At 57.6% G+C, this 19,435-nt stretch overlaps 1 protein-coding gene across 2 annotated transcripts; it reads left to right on the plus strand.

The window, feature by feature from the left end:
• The first annotated feature begins 1,145 nt into the window (after positions 1-1,145).
• MED25 (mediator complex subunit 25) lies at positions 1,146-18,551 on the plus strand. 2 transcript variants are annotated; one of them, XM_043436196.1, is made up of 18 exons: positions 1,146-1,365; positions 1,461-1,506; positions 2,144-2,268; positions 7,717-7,815; positions 8,218-8,338; positions 8,556-8,718; positions 8,847-8,977; positions 9,192-9,279; positions 9,362-9,555; positions 9,980-10,108; positions 10,521-10,606; positions 10,680-10,737; positions 10,836-10,943; positions 13,128-13,316; positions 13,663-13,734; positions 13,847-14,065; positions 14,316-14,496; positions 16,731-18,551. In XM_043436196.1, exons 1-18 carry the CDS (start codon positions 1,232-1,234, stop codon positions 16,973-16,975), a joined length of 2,388 nt encoding a protein of 795 aa, XP_043292131.1. In that variant the 5' UTR covers positions 1,146-1,231; the 3' UTR covers positions 16,976-18,551. The 2 variants fall into 2 exon arrangements, with proteins under 2 accessions (XP_043292131.1, XP_043292132.1); XM_043436197.1 differs by lacking the exon at positions 16,731-18,551 and adding an exon at positions 14,942-15,072.
• The last annotated feature ends 884 nt before the right edge of the window (positions 18,552-19,435 follow it).

A 19,435-nucleotide genomic window follows, 5' to 3' on the forward strand; every position in this document is an offset into this window, starting at 1 on the left:
GCAAAGCAATGCAGTCTTTTACCTTGAAATATATTGACAAACTGTATTGGAGCAAGCTGTTTAGTTTTCATCTCCACTAGATCACGTCTGAGCCTGCTCATTTCACCCAAACCTTCCCACCCTCATGGACTTATTTCTCCAACATTAATTAACATGACAAAGATAAAATGACATATCATTGGCCCCTGTGTTAACACTTATCAACTTGTGAATATGAGCGATTTTCTTTTAATATTTTTTTTTGCGTATGGGAAAAACCTTAGTTTCCTCCCCAATTAAAAAAAATAAAGTATTTCTGTTTTCCTAAGTTTTTATTGATTAGTAATACGTATTTGGGTAGTAAATTTCTGTCAACACAAGTGTTACAGTGACTTCCGCAGTTTACGGTATCGTTTTCAGCTTGGTTTATGAAGTCTTATGAGGACAAACAGTTCAATATTTTCCGTCCTCTGGCTTTGCTGTAATGATAAGAAACTCTTTTTCTCCCAGTCTTCAGGATTATACAGTGTTATGGTTTCATTTGTTATATTTACATTTTTAATCCACCTGGAATGTATTTATGTCCTAGGCTAGTTTCTGGCTCTTCTCCCAGAAAACAACTATCAGGTGTTGCTTAGCAACCTCCACTTGGGTTAGAGTTCGGCTTCTTTTAGTGGGGAAAAAACAGCTGCACTCCCTTCAGAGTTGATTTGCCACCTTAAAGCGTTGCCTAGTAACCCCGTTTCAGACGTGTGATTGGACCCTTCACACGACCCACCCACCCCCACCCCCCAAGAACCAGAAAGAACTTAACTAGAAACCTAATCTGTCTTTTTAGGAAAACAAGGGCAGCGTATGCGTTGCATAGCAACCAGATCTCCTGGCCCTTCCACTGAAAGCAGTGTCAGAAAGGTCGCCCCCCTCAAAAATGGCGTCTGATGCGCCGCTTTCAGTATATTTCGCCCTCGAAAGTTCTGCCAATAATTCAAACTTCCACCTCTGGTCCCCGAAGGAGTTCTCTAGGTACTTTTTGAGTCTTGCACACACTGGGTGCGACGGAGGATGGAGATAAACCCACCCGCCGTGAGCGCCCCGCACAAACATGGCCGCCAGCGCGCCGCCAGCGCCGAGAGGCCGTCCTGCGCGGGGGCGCGCGAGGCGCAAGCGCACTTCCGCTCAGCCCGCGGTGTCTGAGGCGGCGGCGGCGGCAGCGGCGGTGGCGGCGACGGCGGCGGCATCCGCGGCGCGGGGCATGGTCCCCGGGTCGGAGGGCCCGGCCCGCGCCGGGGGCCTCGTGGCTGATGTGGTGTTTGTAATTGAGGGCACGGCCAACCTAGGGCCCTACTTCGAAGGGCTCCGCAAGCACTACCTGCTCCCGGCCATAGAGTGAGTGCCGTTTCCGCGGCCCCAACCCCGCCCTCCGAGTTTAGTTTTTCTCAGTCTCTCTCCTCATCCCGACCTTTCACTTCCGACCCTCACAGGTATTTTAATGGCGGTCCTCCTGCCGAGACGGACTTCGGGGGAGACGTGAGTCTTGGAACTCTCGAGTTTGAGGGGAGATGGGAGTCCGGACTCTCGGGTCTGCGGGAGGAGGGGGCGGTACCTGGACCCTGGGCCCGAGGTGGGAGGGGCTTGGGTCTGGACTCCTGGGTCAGAGGCGGGAGGGGCTGGTGTTTGGACTCCCGGGTCCGAGGGTCTGGGGTCGGGATTCGTGGGTCCGAGCGAGGAGGGGCTGGGGTCTAGGACTCTGGTTTCCAGGAGAATGAGGCTCGGGTCCTGGGTCCGAGGGAGGATGGGCTGGGGTCCGGACTTCTGGGTCCCAGAGGGGAGGAGGCTCGGGTCTTGGGTCCGAGGCGGGAAGGGCTCGGGTCTTGGGTCCGAGGCAGGAGTACTGGGGTCCGGACCCCCGGGTCCGAGGGAGGAGGGACTGGGGTCCGGACTTATGGGTCCGAGAGGGGAGGAGGCTCAGGTGATGGGCCCGAGGGGAGAGGGGCTCGGGTCCTGGGTCTGAGGTGGGAGTATTGGGGTCCGGACCCCCGGGTCCGAGGGAGGAGAGGCTGGGGTCTGGACCCCTGCGTCAGAGAGGGGAGGGACTTGGGTCCTGGGTCCGAGGGGGGAAGGAACTGGGTCCCAGATGAAAAGTTCTTCTGTCCTCCCCTCCCAGTATGGGGGCACCCAGTACAGCCTCGTGGTGTTCAACACGGTGGACTGCGCTCCAGAGTCCTACGTACAATGTCACGCTCCCACCAGCAGCGCCTATGAGTTTGTCACCTGGCTCGATGGCATTAAGTGAGCTCTTTTCTCGGCTTCGGGAAGGGTTGGGGGAACCTGGGAGGGACCGCAGAGGAATGGTGGCGTGGATTTGAGCTGCTGGATCCAGCACCTCACATCAGTTGCTAAAAAGGGTTGTGATGGGGATTGTAGTTTTGTCCCTAGGTCACTTCAGTGGTTGGTTCTGTATGCTCAGCTGATGTTGCTCTCTGGCTTGGAAGTAGAAAGAACTTCTTGGTCAAGGAGGCCTGGGGAAGTCCAGCACCCCTGTCCTACTCCTCATGTGTTCTTCCCCTTTCTGTCTGTTGCTTCTCCTGTCTACTCTAGTTTTTCTTTTTCTACTAGGGGCATTGAAACCTGAGTGCAAGAGGGGTGGGACTAAGACTCTGTGCTTTGAAATGACTTTTGATACTTCACACTGCAGGTGCAGACAGCCTGGGGCCACTTTTCAGTTCTACCACAACAGGACTCCCAGACCCACGAGTCCCTGTCCCCTGTGTCTAATAGAACTTATCTCTAAAAGGGGAACGGTAATAGTACTTATAGTCATCCTGTTACTATTCCAGTGTTGAGAAAACAGATTAAAGCTTAGTGACTTGGAAATTCTCTGACGGTCCACCAGTTGGGACTCTGTGCTTCCACTGCAAGGGACATGGGTCCGATCCTTGGTGGAGGAACTAAGATCCCACATGCTGAGGGGCACAGCCAAAAAAAAAACTAGTGGCTTGTTTCCTTAAGTAAGGAATTCAGGGGTGGCTTTGATGGATGGTTCTCACGGTCTCTCGTGGGATTTCAGTCATGATGAGCTGGGACCGCAGTCATCCGACTGTTTGATCGAGACCAGAGGATCCATTTCCAGGGTGGCTAACCCTGTGGCTATTGGCTAGAGGCCTCAGTTCCTTGCCAGCTGTTATTCCTAAGACATCTCTCCATGGGGCTGCTTGAGTCTTCTTCCAACATGGCAGCTGGCCTTCTTCAGCCTGAGCAATCCAACAGAAAGAGCAAAAGGAGGCCACAGAGCTTTTCATAATCAAATCTTAGAAGTCACACACCATCATTTGTGTCACATCCTGTTTCATATACAGGTCAGTTCTGTTCAGTGTTGGAGGGGGCATGAATACCAGGAGATGGCGCTCATCGGAGATCTGGTTCTGGTGACACTGTAGGGAACTTTGGGCATCGAATAGTGGATGACTGTTGAAAACAGTGCCTGACACAATTAAGTGCTCCCTCAGCTTTTGCTGTTCTTTTGTGTTTTGGTTTCTTGGTCTGCAGAGGGATAATGGTAGTCCATATCGGCACTCTGGGGAGGGTCACAGAAGCTAATCTTCGTACTGTGTTCAGCTCAGGGTCTGGTCAGAGTCCGTTAAACAACACGGATTTGTGGGCTGCTGTTATCTTCATTCACCCCTGCAGAAAATGTTTGTTGAACGCTTGGTTTGTTTCAGGCTCCATGTGCTAGACCAGGCGCTGCACGTTCACGTTCCCCTCTCATGGTGGTTTGAATTCATGGTCCAGGTAGAGCAGGGTCTCTCACCCTCAGCACTGTTGACCCTTTGGGCCAGGTGATTGTTGTATGTATGTTGTGGAGGGGTAGGGGGCATTCCTGTGCATTGTAAGGAGTTCAGTAGCATCCCCGGCCCCTACCCCGCAAATGCCAGTGGTCCCCTCCCTCCCCAGTGTGATAAACAATAAAAACAAAGATGTCTCCAGACATTATCAGATGTCCCTTTGGGGACAGAATCCGCCCCAGTAGAGAACCTCTGGAATATATTGTGGTGAGATTTGAATACTGCGGAATGGGGGCTCCTTGAGGTTCAAGTCCAAGTCTGATGTCCCTCAAGTCTCTAGCACCCAGCACAGGGCCTGGCATGAAAGAGCCCTAAGGAAAGGTTTGTAGAACAAGTGAATGAACGAATGTCCACAATGTACTTCATACTCTGGTTCTCCCTGGTAAACGCCTATATAAACATCAAGACCCAACGCAACGTCCTTCCCTGATTCCAGCGAGCCGTCAGCTGCTCTCTCCTCTGCCCCATTGCTCCCAGGTGTTTCCCTGTTACAGCTCCACACCCTGGGCTGTGAATGCCCAGGTCTTGGGTATTTCTCCTGCTGTTTGCCTCCAGCAGGGGCCTGAGACCCAAGAGGCCTGGGAGACCTTTGCTGAATAAATAAACGAGTGAAAGCTTTAGGGAAGAGAATCACCAGGAAAGTGAACCTTATGGTGGATGTCAGGAGGAAGAGTCGAACCCCCTTGTTTAAAATGTCAAGGGCACTAGGAAGATAAGAGGGAAATACTTTGTGAACACTTCCATCCCATATCCACCCTCTCCCTTAACCAGATTAGAATACACTGTCTGTTTAACCAAAGAAGAAAGCTTTGTGTGCTGCCTGCTCACCAGAATCCTCCCAATCAGCCGATAAACACTTTAAGCCATTATTGAATATTCATAGTCGGCACTGTTTTATCAGGTCCTGTGTAACCATCTAAATTCGGTTTCTGTGACGTTCTGGGGAAGTCTGTAACAGAGATCACAAAGAAAGTCAGCAAGTCTTGTCCACGTGGAGAAATCTTATCTTTTCCTGAAACATCCATTACTTACAGTACAAGGCAGGCAGTGTGATTTTTGGAAAGTTCTTGCTTTGAGGAGTTTCATTTCTGATGTTACATTTCCTGTCTGACGAGTGAGGCGATTCCCCCACCGCCTACAGCGAGTGATACAGCATCAGGAGGGACAGCCCAGTTGTCTTCCCCATAGTTTTGTGACATTGCGTTTATGCCTTCATTCGTGCACTGGTTTGTGCGTTCATTCATTCAGCAGACAATTTGTGGGGCAAATTGTTTCAGGTACTGAGGGGGCAGGAGGCAAGCAGGGTCCTGGCCCTCTGGAGCTAGTGTTTCCATGGGGTGACAGGCTGCGGCAGTCATTGGTCAGAGCTGGCTGCGGTTCACATTCATTCATTTTGACTAGTCCCTCTGGGGGGCTCCAGGGGAGGGGCTTCTTAGGCTGTGAAAGTGGATGACAAGGACTCAGGGGTATGACCTCAGGAGGAACAATTGGAGCAGGGCGTGAGGATAAGGAAGCAGTGGGTCAGAGCCCACCTGTATCACCCAGGACACTTTCATTTTTCACTTTCACTTTCTATTTCTAATCTGAGGGATTTATTTGAAATTTTTTGATATTTAAAAACCTACTTCCCAACCGTCCATATATTTTTTTTTCCTGCTCCCCAGTTTTAAGTTTTTCTTAGACAAAATATTTGTTCTGTGTCTTTCTCTGAGCTGGTAACAGATGGCTTATGTTTAATATTCATTAAGGGAAAAAAAAAAAAGCAAACTCTAGGGTCTCAGAGTGGTCAGTCGATCTCACTTTCCTTCAAATTATTATTTGTTTTTAGAAATTGAGGTGAAATTCCCATAACACAAGCAGTCATTTTCAAGTGGACAAGTCAGTGGTATTTAGTACATTTAAAATGTGCAGCCATCTTCTCTGTTTAGTTCTGGAACATTTTATCCCTCTAAGAGAAGACCCCGCATGCCTGCGGCAGCTGCTTCCTGTCTCTCCCCCTACCCCTCACCCCTACCCTTAGCCCGGCCAGGAAGATGGCTTGATTTCTTCCAGCACAGGCAGTTGGCAGCAGGGTGGATCCAGGGTTGGTTGATTCATTGGCCTCTGCCCCAGCTCTGTGGTGTTAAAATTCATGTGCAAACCAGAGTCTGGATGGTGAGGAGGAGGAGATCTGGGGAATGGGTGCTGGGGAGGAGGAGCGGTGTGGGCTGAGTGTAGGAGCAGAGGACCAAAGTCTGCACTGGGGAGGAATTCAGGTAGAGCACAGAGGGGTCACGCTTTGGCGGCTCACTTACTCAGGAGGCACTTCCTGGAGCCCGTGTGTCCTCAGGCACATCGTGGAGCTGGCTCAGGTCTCACAGAGGGCTGCGCTTTCTTAGGGGCAGGTAGGCTGCAGGAGGAAGCTTGATAGTCACAGTATTGGGGGACATGTGCTGTGATCGAGGGTGGGCTCTAAATTCACGTGGCAGGTGGGGAAGGCTTCCTAGAGGAGGATGACATGGGAGTTGGGATAGATGTGCAGGGTTTCCACCTGGGCCAGAGTGGGAGGCGGTGTGTGGTCTTTGGGGGGACAGCACAGGCAGAGACTGGGGTGTATGGCGGATGACAGACTCCGGGGGCATCCAAGACCTTCTCGGATGTACCCAGGGGGCGATGGAGCGAGGTGGGCAGGGCCCGGGGCGGGGCGGGCTCAGCTCTGTTCTTGATGACCAAGGCTGGATTTGAAGCCATTTGTTTATGTAACACACAGTTCCAAGCCCTCCCCTGTGCCATACTGGGGGGCAGGGTGTGTGTGGCTGGGGACAAGAACAGTCCAGACCTCATCCATGCTTGGTGGGGGAGACACAGACACAAGGGCCATGGTGCAGAGCCACAGGACCCAGTCTGCCCAGATGTCCCCCGCAGCAGAGGGTCAGCCTTGCCATCACGTGACCCAGAGAGTCATGGCGGTAGCAGCTGCCGTCCGGCAGAGGCCTGCCACCCACCCCACAGGGACGGACACCGGTGACCCCTCTGTAGATCAGGTGGAGGAGAGACCAAGTCTGTGTTTATAGTTTCCTGTGTCATAGTTTCCTGGGGCCGCTGGGACAAAGTACTGGAAACAAGGTGGTTTATAACCACAGCAAGTTACCGTCTCTCAGTTCTGGGTCCAGGAGTGTGAGATGACGGCGGGGGTGGGGTGGGGGGAGTGCCATGCTCCCTCTGGAACATGTAGGGGAGGGTCGTCCTTCCTTGCCTCTTCCAGTTTCCCGTTGCCCCAGACATTCCTTGGCCTGTGCAGTGTCCCTCTGATCGCCACGTGGCGTCCCGCCCCCTCTCTCATCACATCCATGTTCGCTTTCCTCTGAGCGTGTCTCTGCTTCCCTGTCCCCCTTATACGGACACTGGTCATATTGGGTTCAGGCCACCCTTCCGACCTCATCGTGGCCTGTTCACCTCTGTAAAGACCCTGTTTCCAAATCCGGTTGCATCCTGTGGTAGTGGGGGGTCAGGACTTCAGCATGCCTTTTTGAGGGATGCAGTTTCACCCCTAAAGGTGGGAGGGCAGAGGAGGCCCCACAGCAGGCTGGGAAGGTAGGGGAAGGCCAGGCAGACGGCCCAGCGCGGGGCAGGCGCGTGGGGACTGGGCCACAGCGTAGGCTCCTGGGCTTAGCGTCCTGGGTCCTTACTCTGTTCTGTCCTCCGATGGGGCCTCTTGCCAGAGGGACCCCCTCGCAGGAAGTGACAAACGTCCCCTGTCCTTGTGTCAGCACTGGGGATAGGGCGGGACACTCCGAGTGCCCCCATCCTGAGGGGCACAGACTGTGGAGAGGCTCGGCCCAAGTGTGGGCCCCTCCTGGGGACTGGGGGGTGGCGGCCCTGGTCATCCCAGAGGCTGACCACGTGCCCCCTGCAGGTTCATGGGTGGGGGTGGCGAGAGCTGCAGCCTCATCGCTGAAGGCCTCAGCACGGCCCTGCAGCTGTTCGACGACTTCAAGAAGATGCGGGAGCAGATGTGAGTGTGCCCAGTGCGGGGCCCACGCCCATCTGTCCACCTGGCCCGTAGGCTGCTTGGTGGGTCACAGGCTCCACCCCTGGCCTCCCTGGGGCGTTGGGTGGGCTGTCTGTGCCGGGCACTGGGAGCCAGAGGCAGGAGGTGTCCCCTGGCCCACTCCCTGTCTCGGAATCCTCGTCTGAAAGGGGAGCTGGCTCGGAGCGCGCCTCCTGCCTTCCCTGTGGCTGGGTGACTTCCAGCAACTCAGGAGGCTCTCTGGGCCTCAGCGTTCTCAGCTGGGAAATGGGTTCCCACTCTGGACTTCCTGGGGGGTGGAGGACTTGGTCACTGCTGCTGCTGGCTCGGGTCTTTCCTCGGGGTCCCTGCGGCCATCCTCTCCCCACCTTTCCTTGTCCCTGGTAGCGGCCAGACACACCGAGTCTGCCTCCTTATCTGCAACTCGCCCCCGTACCTGCTGCCTGCTGTCGAGAGCACCACGTACTCAGGGTGCACGACGGAGACGCTGGTGCAGAAGATCGGAGAGGTGACGCCTCCTGATCGGAGGGAGGAGGGCTGGGGGCTGCCGGCCTGGGTCTCAGGGTGGGCACAGGCGCCTTCGCCAGCCCAGCTGGCTCTGTGGGGAGAGCTGCAACCCAGAATTGCCCAGGGCAGCTAGTCTAGGTCTTGGGTCTCCTGTCCCAGAGCCTGGCGGGGACTTGGCCCTGAGGCTTCATCCTGACTGCTTGTCCCCTCTTGTGCAGCGAGGAATCTACTTCTCCATCGTGTCCCCCCGGAAGCTGCCTGCCTTGAGGCTGCTGTTTGAGAAGGCGGCTCCTCCAGCCATGCTGGAGCCCCTGCAGCCGCCAGCAGACGTGAGCCAGGACCCACGGCACATGGTGCTGGTGCGGGGGCTTGTGCTGCCGGGTGAGCCTGGGGGCTGCTGGGGGGCACAGGGTTGGGGGGTGTCCTCCCCGGCTCCCTCTCACTCGGATGTTCTTCGTGTCTCTCAATCCCCTTCTTAATGGGCTCTCCTGATCATCCTCGGTGCTCAGTCGGGGGTGGCTCAGCCCCAGGCCCCCTCCAGCCCAAGCAGCCTGTGCCCCTGCCTCCAGCTGCACCCGCGGGCGCCACACTCTCGACAGCCCCCCAGCAGCCTCTGCCACCGGTCCCCCAGCAGTACCAGGTGTGGACATTGCCAGGGGAGGGACGTGCTCCTAGGGCTTGGCGGAGACCCTGGCCCCTCGGGAGAGGCCTGGTTGGAATTGTTAAGCCTTGGGGATTAGGGGGTATCCCCTGAGACACCTGCAGGGGGGACTCTTCAGGCCAGGAGTCACGTCCTCTTAGGATGTTGGCGCTGGGCAGGATGGCCCTCACCAGGCCCTCCCCTCTGTCATCAGGTCCCCGGGAACCTGAGTGCCGCTCAGGTGGCTGCCCAGAATGCCGTGGAGGCGGCCAAGAACCAGAAGGCGGGGCTGGGCCCTCGCTGTGAGTACTGGCAGGGCTGTGGGCTTGGGCAGCCAGGTCTCCGCACCCCCGCCCACATTGCTTCCCTTGGTCTCTCCCACAGTCTCGCCCATCAACCCTCTTCAGCAAGCCACTCCAGGAGTGGGTCCCCCCTACAGCCAGACCCAGGCCACCCAGCTGCCCCCAGGGCCCCCTGGTGCCCCCAAGCCGCCTCCCGCTTCCCAGCCCAGCCTGGTCTCCACCGTGGCCCCAGGCCCGGGCCTGGCCCCCCCTACACAGCCCGGGGCACCGTCCATGGTAGGTGCCTGCCTCCTGGCTGCCAACAGTGCAGGGGGAGGAGAGGTCGGCCTTCCTGAAGAGGGCCCGAGGGCACGTGGGTCTTGTTGTTTGAGGTCCTCGGGAGCTCACAGAGCCTGCACTACAGGCGAGGCTGAGACAAATGGGTCTGGGGGTAGAATCGTGGGGCTGGTACTCTGGGCGGGTAAAGACTGTTCTGAGGAGCCCAAAGGGTCCTAGGAGTCCAGGGTTCTCAAGAGAACCTGAATTCTACAGGATTAGAGCATCTGTGGTCCCAGGTGTGGCCCAGTGGTGTTCTGGGCCTGGGGGTACATAGGAAGGGACCTTTGTCCTCTTCTGCTTGTTAGCCTGGCCCTCTCAGGACAGCCCCTCTCAGGAGATGGTCTGACCCTGCCCTGTGGCCCTTCTCTTTCCCCTCTGGCAGGCGGGCACTGTGGCCCCGGGCGGGGTGAGCGGCCCTTCCCCGGCCCAGCTTGGGGCCCCAGCCCTTGGCGGGCAGCAGTCAGTCTCCAACAAACACCTGGCCTGGAGCGGGGTCCTCGAGTGGCAGGAGGTGAGCGGCTCCCTCGGGCCAGCCCTGGTGTGTCGCAGGGCTGGACTGGCGCCCCTGGGGTCATGGGATTTGTCGTCCTCAGGATAGTCCGGAGGAAGCTTGGGATGTGTAGCTCAGAGTTCAGGGTTGAGAGAAGTCTCAGCTTCTCGGTCTAAGGAGGACCCAGGAGATCGTGGCATGGAGGGGACAGTGGGTGGTGGGGTTTGCAGGCAGGAGGAGGAGGCCCACATTTGTGAAACTTGAAGGCTGGAGGATTGCGAGATTGGTGGTCTGATGAAGGGGTCCAGGGCTTGTGGGCCTTAAACTGGGGGGTTATCCTGAGCTTTAGGGGCTCCCTGGGAAGGGCGGAGAGGTCAAAGGGATGGAGGCTCAGGGCCCTTCTCACCCAGACACGCCTTTCTTTCCCCCTTAGAAGCCCAAGCCCGCCTCCGTGGACGCCAACACCAAGCTCACCCGGTCACTGCCTTGTCAGGTCTATGTGAATCACGGCGAGAACCTGTAGGTGTCCAGGGCAGGGTGGGTGGTGAGCCGGGGTGTGCGACTCCTGACATGTCTCCCGGTGTCGCCGCAGGAAAACAGAGCAGTGGCCCCAGAAGCTGATCATGCAGCTCATCCCCCAGCAGCTGCTGGTGAGTGCCGGCGGTGGGTGACTGCCTGCCCCTCCGCCTCTGTCCTCCCCTCCTCAAGGCCCGCTCCACACGCCCGCTGACCTGGGTGTCTCCCGCAGACCACCCTGGGCCCTTTGTTCCGGAACTCGAGGATGGTCCAGTTCCACTTCACCAACAAGGACCTGGACTCTCTCAAAGGCCTCTACCGCATCATGGGCAACGGCTTCGTGAGTCGGGTGGCCGGGCGGTGGCTTCCTGTCCCCCTGGGCCCAGGGAGCCATTTTTGATGGTGGGGCCACCTTTGTGACGCTGGGCTCTTCAACTCTGCGCCGGATTGAGGTCTCTTCCACATTAAAACTGTGGCAGGGAGTGATAGGAGCCATCGGAGAAAGCTCTGGGCTCTGACAGGTTTGCGAGGTGTCATGGCTTCCTGGGGCCAAGAACAGCAGAAATGTGTTCTCCCGCACTTCTAGAAAAGAGAAATATAATCAAATCAGGGTGTAGGCAGGGCCACGTGCTCTAAAGGCTCTGGGCGAAGACCCCTCCTTGCCTCCTGTAGGTGGTAGCCCCAGGCGGGCTTGGCTTTAGATAGCCTGAGTCCAGTCTCCTGTTCTCATCGTCTCGGCCGTCCTCACTGTGTGTCTTCATGTGGTGGTCTCTTGTGTGTGTCTGTGTTCTTATGAGGACACCTGTTATTTGGACTGGGGCCCACTTGAATGGCCTCATCCTAACTTGTTACCTCCACAAACACCCTGTTTTCAATAAGGTCACGTTCCCAGGTGCCACGGTCTGGAACTTCAACATGTGTTTTTGGAGGACACCATTCAGCTCATTGCACTAAGGGAGGGTCTTGAAATAGGAGCAGAACCAGTTACTGAGTCCATTCTGTGAACCCAGCTCTTTTCCACGAGAGAGGATTCCTCATAGGTTACCTCATGGATCCTTCAGGAAAATTCTCTAAAGAAGGCAATCCTGAAAAAAAAAAGAAGGCAATCCTGAGAGTTAAGAATGCCTCCAACTGCAAGTCACAGCACACCCAACTGGCAGAGGTTTTAGAACAGATAGGTGCTTGGGGTGAAGGCTTGGACCAGCAGTTTATCATTTCTTGCAGTCTTGTGTGGGTCCGCTGGGCTCAGCTGGGCTAGTCCTGCTCGGGGTCTTTGATGGGGTTGCCATCAGATAGCAGCTAAGATTGTGCTCACCTGAAAGCTCATCTGGGCTGGAGGTCAAGGTGGCCCCCTCTCATGGTGCTGCCCGTCAGCTGGGGTTCAGCTGCGCCTGGTCATCCGAGTGCCTCCTTGTGGCCTCCCCGTGTGGCTCAGGCTCCCTCACAGCGTGGCATCTGGGTTCTGAGAGCCTGGTACAAGCAGGCATTCACTTGTGACGTGCAACAGGACATCCAGAGGAGGGCACTCTCAGAGTTAGGTCTGTAGCCCCTTTTCATCAGGGCCAGGATCTCTGGGGTTCTCCTTGTTTCTCTCTCGTGGCTGTGAGATAGTTTCTGAAGCTCAAGGAATCCTGTCTGACTTGATGTAGGAGGGCAAGAAGGAGGTGTATTATCAGCCTGTATTTCCCCTTCTTTAGGAAAGCACATTCCCACACACACAAGCAGGCTTCCCTTCACGTCTTGGGCTAGACCCGGGCCCCTGGGCCACCCATAGAGACAGAGGAGACCACAGGGGAGCAGGCACCAGTGAGGGCACTGGGGCCCAGACGGGTTGCTACCCAAACTATCAGGGTTCTCCTCGCAGGGAGGGGGCAGATGTTAAGCAACTAGCAGGGTCTACCTTGCCAGAGAAAGTGAGACTGGCTTGGCCGAGGTTCCTTTCACTGGTTCCCTAAGCTCCTCAGCGCCTCCTCCACTAAGAGCCCTCTCCCAGAAGCCTCGCGTGTTACGGCCTTGCTTCACGTTCACTAGCGTTCCCTGGGCACTTCCTGTGTAGCCAGCCACGTGCAGGATGGCGGGTGTGATACCCAGGTCCATCCCTTGAGGTGTGAGCGCCGCCTCCTGCAAGTCTCACTGCAGACGCTGAGGTCGAGGGGGTGTGGCGCCCCAGGGGCCTCTCGGACTCCTGTCAGTCAGGGTGTCTGCCACCACCATTGAGCACACACTTCCCGTGTCAGCTTTGTGTAGAATTCCCTCCCTCTCAGCTGCGAGCCCTTTGAGGGGGGCAAGATTGGAGGGGGCTTCCTCTGCTCTCCACCCAGCCATTAGCAGGGGCCCAGCTGCACCCTGTTCCTTCGGGCACCCAGCTCTCTGGAGCAGCCTCAAGCCAAACTTGGAGTCTCCGCCACCTTTCAGAGCAGAAAGCTGGCTGCTCCTGGCCTGTGGGGCTTCTAGAACCTTCTAAAACCCAGAGAGGTGGGGTGCCGCCTCCTGCAGGGTGTGACAGTTCGATCCCCTCCCGCAGGCGGGCTGCGTGCACTTCCCCCACACGGCCCCGTGCGAGGTGCGTGTGCTCATGCTCCTCTACTCGTCCAAGAAGAAGATCTTCATGGGCCTCATCCCCTATGACCAGAGCGGCTTTGTCAATGGCATCCGGCAGGTCATCACCAACCACAAGCAGGTGCAGCAGCAGAAGCTGGAGCAGCAGCGCGGGGTGAGCGACGTTGCAGCTCCCCGCCCCGGTGCCTGTGCTGCCCCCCTGGGCCCCCACTCTGACGGCAGGACCCCCGGGGCTCCGGGGCTGGGCACGTCCTCCTCCGCCAAGTTCAGTCTCAGCCCATGTTTCCCTGCAGCCTGTCTCCTATATAAGGAGTGTTCTTGTTGAATCTCTTAAGACACAGTTCCTTCTTGAGGGGCATAAAGTTTACATCCTAGACACCCCGCCCCCCAGCCCAGGAAAACGTTCCCGGCTCCTGACAGGGTCCCATTCAGGGCACAGACCCTCCCCGGCACGGGGATCCCCGCCCAGCCACTGACCTGCTTCCTCTCTCCCCACACAGATGGGGGCCCAGCAGGCACCCCCTGGGCTGGGTCCCATTCTGGAGGACCAGGCAAGACCCTCGCAGAACCTGGTGAGGACAGGGTCGCGGTGGGGGGGTGTGCAGAGGACGCCGTGATTCTGACCTCGCCGAAGAGGTGGAGGGGTCTGGGGGCTCCGTCCCTCACCCCTGTTCTTCCCGTCAGCTCCAGCTCCGCCCGCCGCAGCCCCAGCCTCAGGGTACCGTGGGGGCCTCTGCGGCCACTGGGCAGCCCCAGCCCCAGGGTGCTGCCCCGGCCCCTCCAGGCGCCCCGCAAGGCCCTCCTGGAGCAGCTCCCGGCCCACCCCCTCCTGGACCCCTCCTCCGGCCCCAGAATCCTGGGGCCAACCCCCAGCTGCGGAGCCTCCTCCTCAACCCGCCCCCGGTGAGATTCAGGGAGGGGGGCATATGGGAGCTGGGGGTCCTGGGCTTGACAGTTGGATTCCTTTCCTCATGGAAGCGGGAGGTTGGTTTGATGGGAGCGAGTGCCTGGAGGTCGGCCCGGCCCTGCCCCACCCGTCCTACGTGGGCTTCTGCTGAGATTCTGAAGGGAGACCAGAGGCCGCACCAGGGAGTGAGGTGGGTGGGTGCTCTCCGCCGGGGCCTCTGAGCCACTTTCTCTGCCCGCCCCCCAGCCCCAGACTGGGGTGCCCCCCCCTCAGGCCTCCCTCCACCACCTCCAGCCGCCAGGGGCCCCTGCGCTGCTGCCCCCGCCGCACCAGGGCCTAGGGCAGCCCCAGCTGGGGCCCCCTCTGCTTCACCCGCCACCGGCCCAGTCCTGGCCTTCTCAGCTCCCCCCACGGGCTCCACTGCCAGGTAAGATGTTCGGGGGAGGCTGGGGCCTGGGCTGTGTCCCAGTGTCCCATGACTTCTGGGGAGTGAAGTCCTGGGACCCAGGAATAGCGGGAGCCCTTGCAGCTCATGGGGGCTCCATGGGCCCCCGGGAGGTACAGCCCAGGGCACTGAGAGCCAAGGCAACAGGCGCTCTCCCCCTCCCCCCACTCCCCACCTCCGTGTCCTCCGGGGTTGCTGGGAAAGTCTCAGGGCCTGAGAGTTGTGCTGGGGACGGGCCCCCACAGGCTCTCAGGAGGCAGACAGCCCAGGGCCACGTGGGGTCAGGAGGCGCCTCTGGGGTCCCCCCGGGGCTCCCTCGACCCCCCCGTGCCTCGGGCCTCCAGAGGTGGAGGGAGGACTCAGGCCCAGGGCCCTCCCGGGCCCCAGGGACCACCGGGAGATGCAGTCCCTTCCCACTGCCCCCCAGGTCAGATGCTGCTCAGCGGGGGGCCCCGGGGCCCGGTCCCCCAGCCGGGCCTGCAGCCCAGCGTCATGGAGGACGACATCCTCATGGACCTCATCTGAACCCCGACACCCAATAAAGTTCCTTTTAACACACGCCCCGGCTCCCGTCACTGACATCCCCCAGAACTGGGCAAGAGGAGATGGGGGGAGACACCTCTGCCCTTGTTCTTGCTTCAGCAGACGCCCCCGAGGCCCCTGGCTGGTGAGGCCGGGGCCTCGGTGGTAAGTCAGGCCCTCTGGTGCAGCCTGGCTCTGGGGAGGTGAGGAGGCTGTAGGCAGAGGTCCTAGGACCACGAGCGCCCATGGAGGTAGAGAGGGTACCAGGCGGGCCCAGAGGACGCCTGTTAGTGGCAGTCAGCGAGGCCGTGAAGGAAGGCAGTGACAGTCTAGGTGCCAAGATGACAGAAAGGAACGTGTGGGGCAGGAGGAAGCCTGGAATGGTCAGAGGACAAGTCAGTCGAGGCCTCTGGGAGCACGAGCCTTTGTGGGGGAAGGCAGGCCTGGAGAGGCAAGCAGGCGTCAGGCGGGGAGGGAGCTCATTCCAGACTCAGCAGCTGGAGGCTTGTCCGCGGGACGCGGCAGGGCTGCAGCGGGCCAGGCTGGGGGCCAGGGCCAGGTCGGTTGGGGGTCAGCCCCCTGGGGGCTGCGGGAGGTGAGGGGGCAAGACAGGAGGTGGGGAGGAGCCGCGGGTCATGTTCCTAGGGAGGGAGAGGCCAGAGGAGGGGCCGGAGTTGGGGGGCAGGAGGGCTGAGGCCACAGACTGGCGTGCCCATGTGCAAAAAATTGCGGGTAGAGGGTGGGGTCCAGGGTGGTCCCCAGGACCTGGCCTGAGTGCTGGTAGACGGTGGGCCTCCCTGAGGTGGGAGCCGGGAGAAGGAGCCAGTGGTGATCGCTGATGGTCCGGGACATCCGAGGGACCGGGGCCACGCTGGGAGCCCGGGGAGTGTGCTTAGCGGCAGCCTGTGTGCTTTGGTGGTTGAAGACGCAGGAACGGGAGAGGTCTCGTGTGGAGAGAGCAGGCAGAGACCAGGCTTCCAGGGCTTTGGATAGAGTGGACAGTGGGGCCATCCTGGTGATGGGAGACCCGGCGGGGCTGTAAGGAAGAGGTACAGGTTTGGGGTGCAATGAGGCAAGGGGCCTGAGGCTGTCCTTAGGGAGACATCCCAGGGGCAGCTGCTCTGGCCTGTAGGCAGAGACTTAGTTGTCTGTTGTCAGACCAACCCCGGAGCAGTGATGCTCAGAATGTGGTCCAGAGGTGGACCACCAGCATCTGCATTGCTTGAGATGCCTGTTAGCATCAGATGCCCAGGTCCCTGTCCCAGGAGAGAGGTTGCAATCTGGTGGCCCCTGGGCCACTCTACAGATGAGTTTTGTTTGGCCTTCCCTGTGTTAGGCTATGTGGCATTTTTTCCCTAATGAGTTAGTTGTAAAAATCAGGATGAGTCTCTTGCTCAAACACCCACACACCCACACATACACACACAAAATCTGCAGTCTCGTCTTCTCTTGACAAGTCAGAAGATCTGGCTCCCCTGGGGCCACCCTCCTGCCCAGCAAACAGTGGGCTGGAGCCGTCCCTCTCCATGGGGCGTGTGCTCTCTGGTTCGCCACAGTCCCCACCACTCCCTCCTGACTCCCCCACCACGAGGCAGGAGGCTGTCTCCTTCGGCATGGGGCTGGCACGGTTGGTGTCCCTGGGGTAGTATTCGGAGACAGTGAAATCTTTCTTGTACCCATGTCTCTACCAAAAGTGGCAAAACGAAAGAGAGAACGAGAGGGCCACGTGTTTCGAGAGAAATGGGAGCGAGCCTATTTCTTTGTGGAGGTGAAGAGCATGCCTACGTGCTTAATATGCAAAAAAATCGTGTCTGTGTTGAAAGAATACAACCTGAAGCGTCACTATGAATCGAAGCACAGTAAGAGTTTCGACCAGTACACGGAGCAGACGCGGGACGCGCTTCTCAGCGAGCTGAAGAAGGGCCTCAAGTGTCAGTAGGGCCGCTTTCAGAAAGCCGACGGGAGCAGCAGCACGGCTGCCGCTCGAGGGTCCGGAGTCACGTGGCACAAATTACCCGGGCGTTCCAGCCCACGGACATCCAGTTTATAAGGGAGCCAAAGAGACGCCCCCTGAACAGAAACCCCCGTCTGCTTGGACTGTCGTCTGAGTCTAGCAGGCATCCGCGTCTCGCGGGAGGGGAAGAGAAATCTGAAGATTGACAAGTCCAGTTGCTCGACCGCGTCAGATCAGTCATGGCCTTTACTATCTCTGCTCATGAACTATCACCACCCAGTTAGCTTTATTTATTTGTGGTGTGGAGAATCTCGATGTGACCGAAGAAAGCTGTGACATGGTGCCAAGGCAGGCCCGACCCTGGGAAGTGACTTGTTTTCTGTGTGTCAAGAGAAACACATTTTTCACGAAAGCTGGTCTAAACACCTAAGCACAGCTGCAGACCGCGGTGGTGATCAAACCATCTGTGTCACGGGGGACGCAGGCGGGTCGCCTCGATCCGAGGTGGCGTCATTGGCACAGACTCAAGGCAGGTCATGGCATCAATTACCAGGCACCGACCTTGGTGTGAAAGGTCAGTGGGGTGGGATACGTGACACGGCACCCGTGACAGGCTTTTTGTACTTTAACCACGGGCAGGCTGGTGACGAACTTGACCCAGTGTCTTTTATAGAAGCTCTGCGACCTTGTCGTCATGTGACATGGGGAAGCAGTCTGAACTGTTGGAGTCCATCAACTTGGCTCATTTCAGGTGAGCCAGAACCCACACCTCGGTTCCCCTGAGAAGGTCAGTCAGAGACTTTGGGTCAAAGTTCCTACCGTCTGAACACTCTTTTTCTCCCAAGGACATTCACAAACAGCTACTTGAATGTATGATCGTGTTCATCCAGTCCAGGCAGACATGGGGAAGCTGTTGGCAGGGAGGATTTTGACTCCCTTCTGTTGGCTGCAGTTGGTTTCCAGAGAGGAAAGGCATGGCCTGGACAGCGTTCATTCAACTTGTGGGGCTAGAGACCAAACTGCCCCAAGGCGCCCAGCCTCCAGACTTGATGAGAATGAACTAACACTGTCCCATTTGCTCTTCTTGGTTACTGTCGATCGTGTGAACGCAAACCGCAAATACTAGCTGCTGAACTCCAGGGCAGGGGGCTGCTGGTCGCTCAGTGGGTTCCCTCAGAAGATGACAGCCCCTCACCACTCTCCAGTAGTCGTCCTGAATCTTGGTGTTCAGATGCACCCACGCTTGTGAACAGCCGTTTTCCGTTAAAAAACTGAATCAAGTTCAATGCCGCTCCCAGCTTCAGGAGTCCAGGTCGAGTTCTCAGCCACCAGTCCCGCCCTTGACATCTGGGGGTGGCATGGATGAGGCCCGCCCTCTGGCTTCGTAGTCCAGAGAGCAGAAGAATTACAAAAGAAAAAAAAAAATTCAGTAATTAAATATTTCTATTTTTCAATTTGTATTTTTTCAATTTGGATTTAAAAGATAAACTCCAGTTCCATACCTGTTTGTATTATGTTCCATGCATTCACCAGCGTTCAGTAAAGATTCCATTTGATTATATTTCTGGCCGTCGACTTTTCTTATACCTGGCGAGTTCACTCATTTATGTGGCCCACCTGGCTCCTGCAGGCATTTGAGTTTACGATCCCAGCCCTAGAGTCCTCTAGAACCGTCGAAGCGAATACTCCAATGGGGGAGGGAGGGAGGCTGGGCTTCAGCATCAAACGCAAGCCCCCTCGGCGACTCTGGTGTGGACAAGAGGTCGGAGGGAGAGTGGGCGAGGTCTCCCCCGTGGCGTGCGTTGCAGGGGTTCTCGAAAACTCAGATGGCTCCAGGGGCCAGGCAGGTGATGGAAATGCGTGACACGGACGGGTGTAAGACGACAGGGACTGACGGGGACTGTGGCGAACTTGGGGAGTGCTTGCCCCGCCTCACAGCATTCAAATTAAAACAAACAAAAAAACACTGTGAGGACCAAACAAAACCCGCTGGTGGGTCTCAAGAGGCCGCCGGGCCGCCATTTTGTGACCTCTGGAACAAGAAGACGCGAGGACAAGGCCAGAGGCCAGAGGAGGACCCACATGTGAGGGCTGGGCCCCGGCTGGGGGACAGGAGGAGCCGGCAGGTGTGTTCTGGAAGCCGAGAGTTTCCAAGGAGAGAGTGACTGCCTGGCGTCCAAAGCCACCAAAAGGGAAGAAGACTAGCAGGGCGCAGGCCATGCTGTTCCCACCAGGGTGGACATGGCCCCGTGGGCAAACACAGACACTCCTCCAGGCCTTCCGGGACAAATTGATCAAACAAACCAATGGCTGTTCCCAGTCACTGGGGGCCCTTGACCTCAGCACCCAGTTAGATGAACTGAAGACTGTCACGTGTCATCACCCCATACTGTATCCCAGAAGAGAAGCTAGCCGTGGGTTACGGCGTGCCCAGAGAGAGGAGGT

The sequence above is a fragment of the Cervus canadensis genome, chromosome 18, assembly GCF_019320065.1.
Source record: "Cervus canadensis isolate Bull #8, Minnesota chromosome 18, ASM1932006v1, whole genome shotgun sequence".
Classification (NCBI taxonomy): Eukaryota; Metazoa; Chordata; class Mammalia; order Artiodactyla; family Cervidae; genus Cervus; species Cervus canadensis.

Excerpts from the sequence above, each read along its gene's own strand:
- MED25 (XM_043436196.1), top strand. The coding sequence starts at position 1,232 with ATGGTCCCCGGGTCGGAGGGCCCGGCCCGCGCCGGGGGCCTCGTGGCT. Across the intron at positions 10,607-10,679 it reads GTGAATCACGGCGAGAACCT|GAAAACAGAGCAGTGGCCCC; the intron begins GTAGGTGTCCAG and ends GTGTCGCCGCAG. Across the intron at positions 10,944-13,127 it reads GCATCATGGGCAACGGCTTC|GCGGGCTGCGTGCACTTCCC; the intron begins GTGAGTCGGGTG and ends CCCCTCCCGCAG.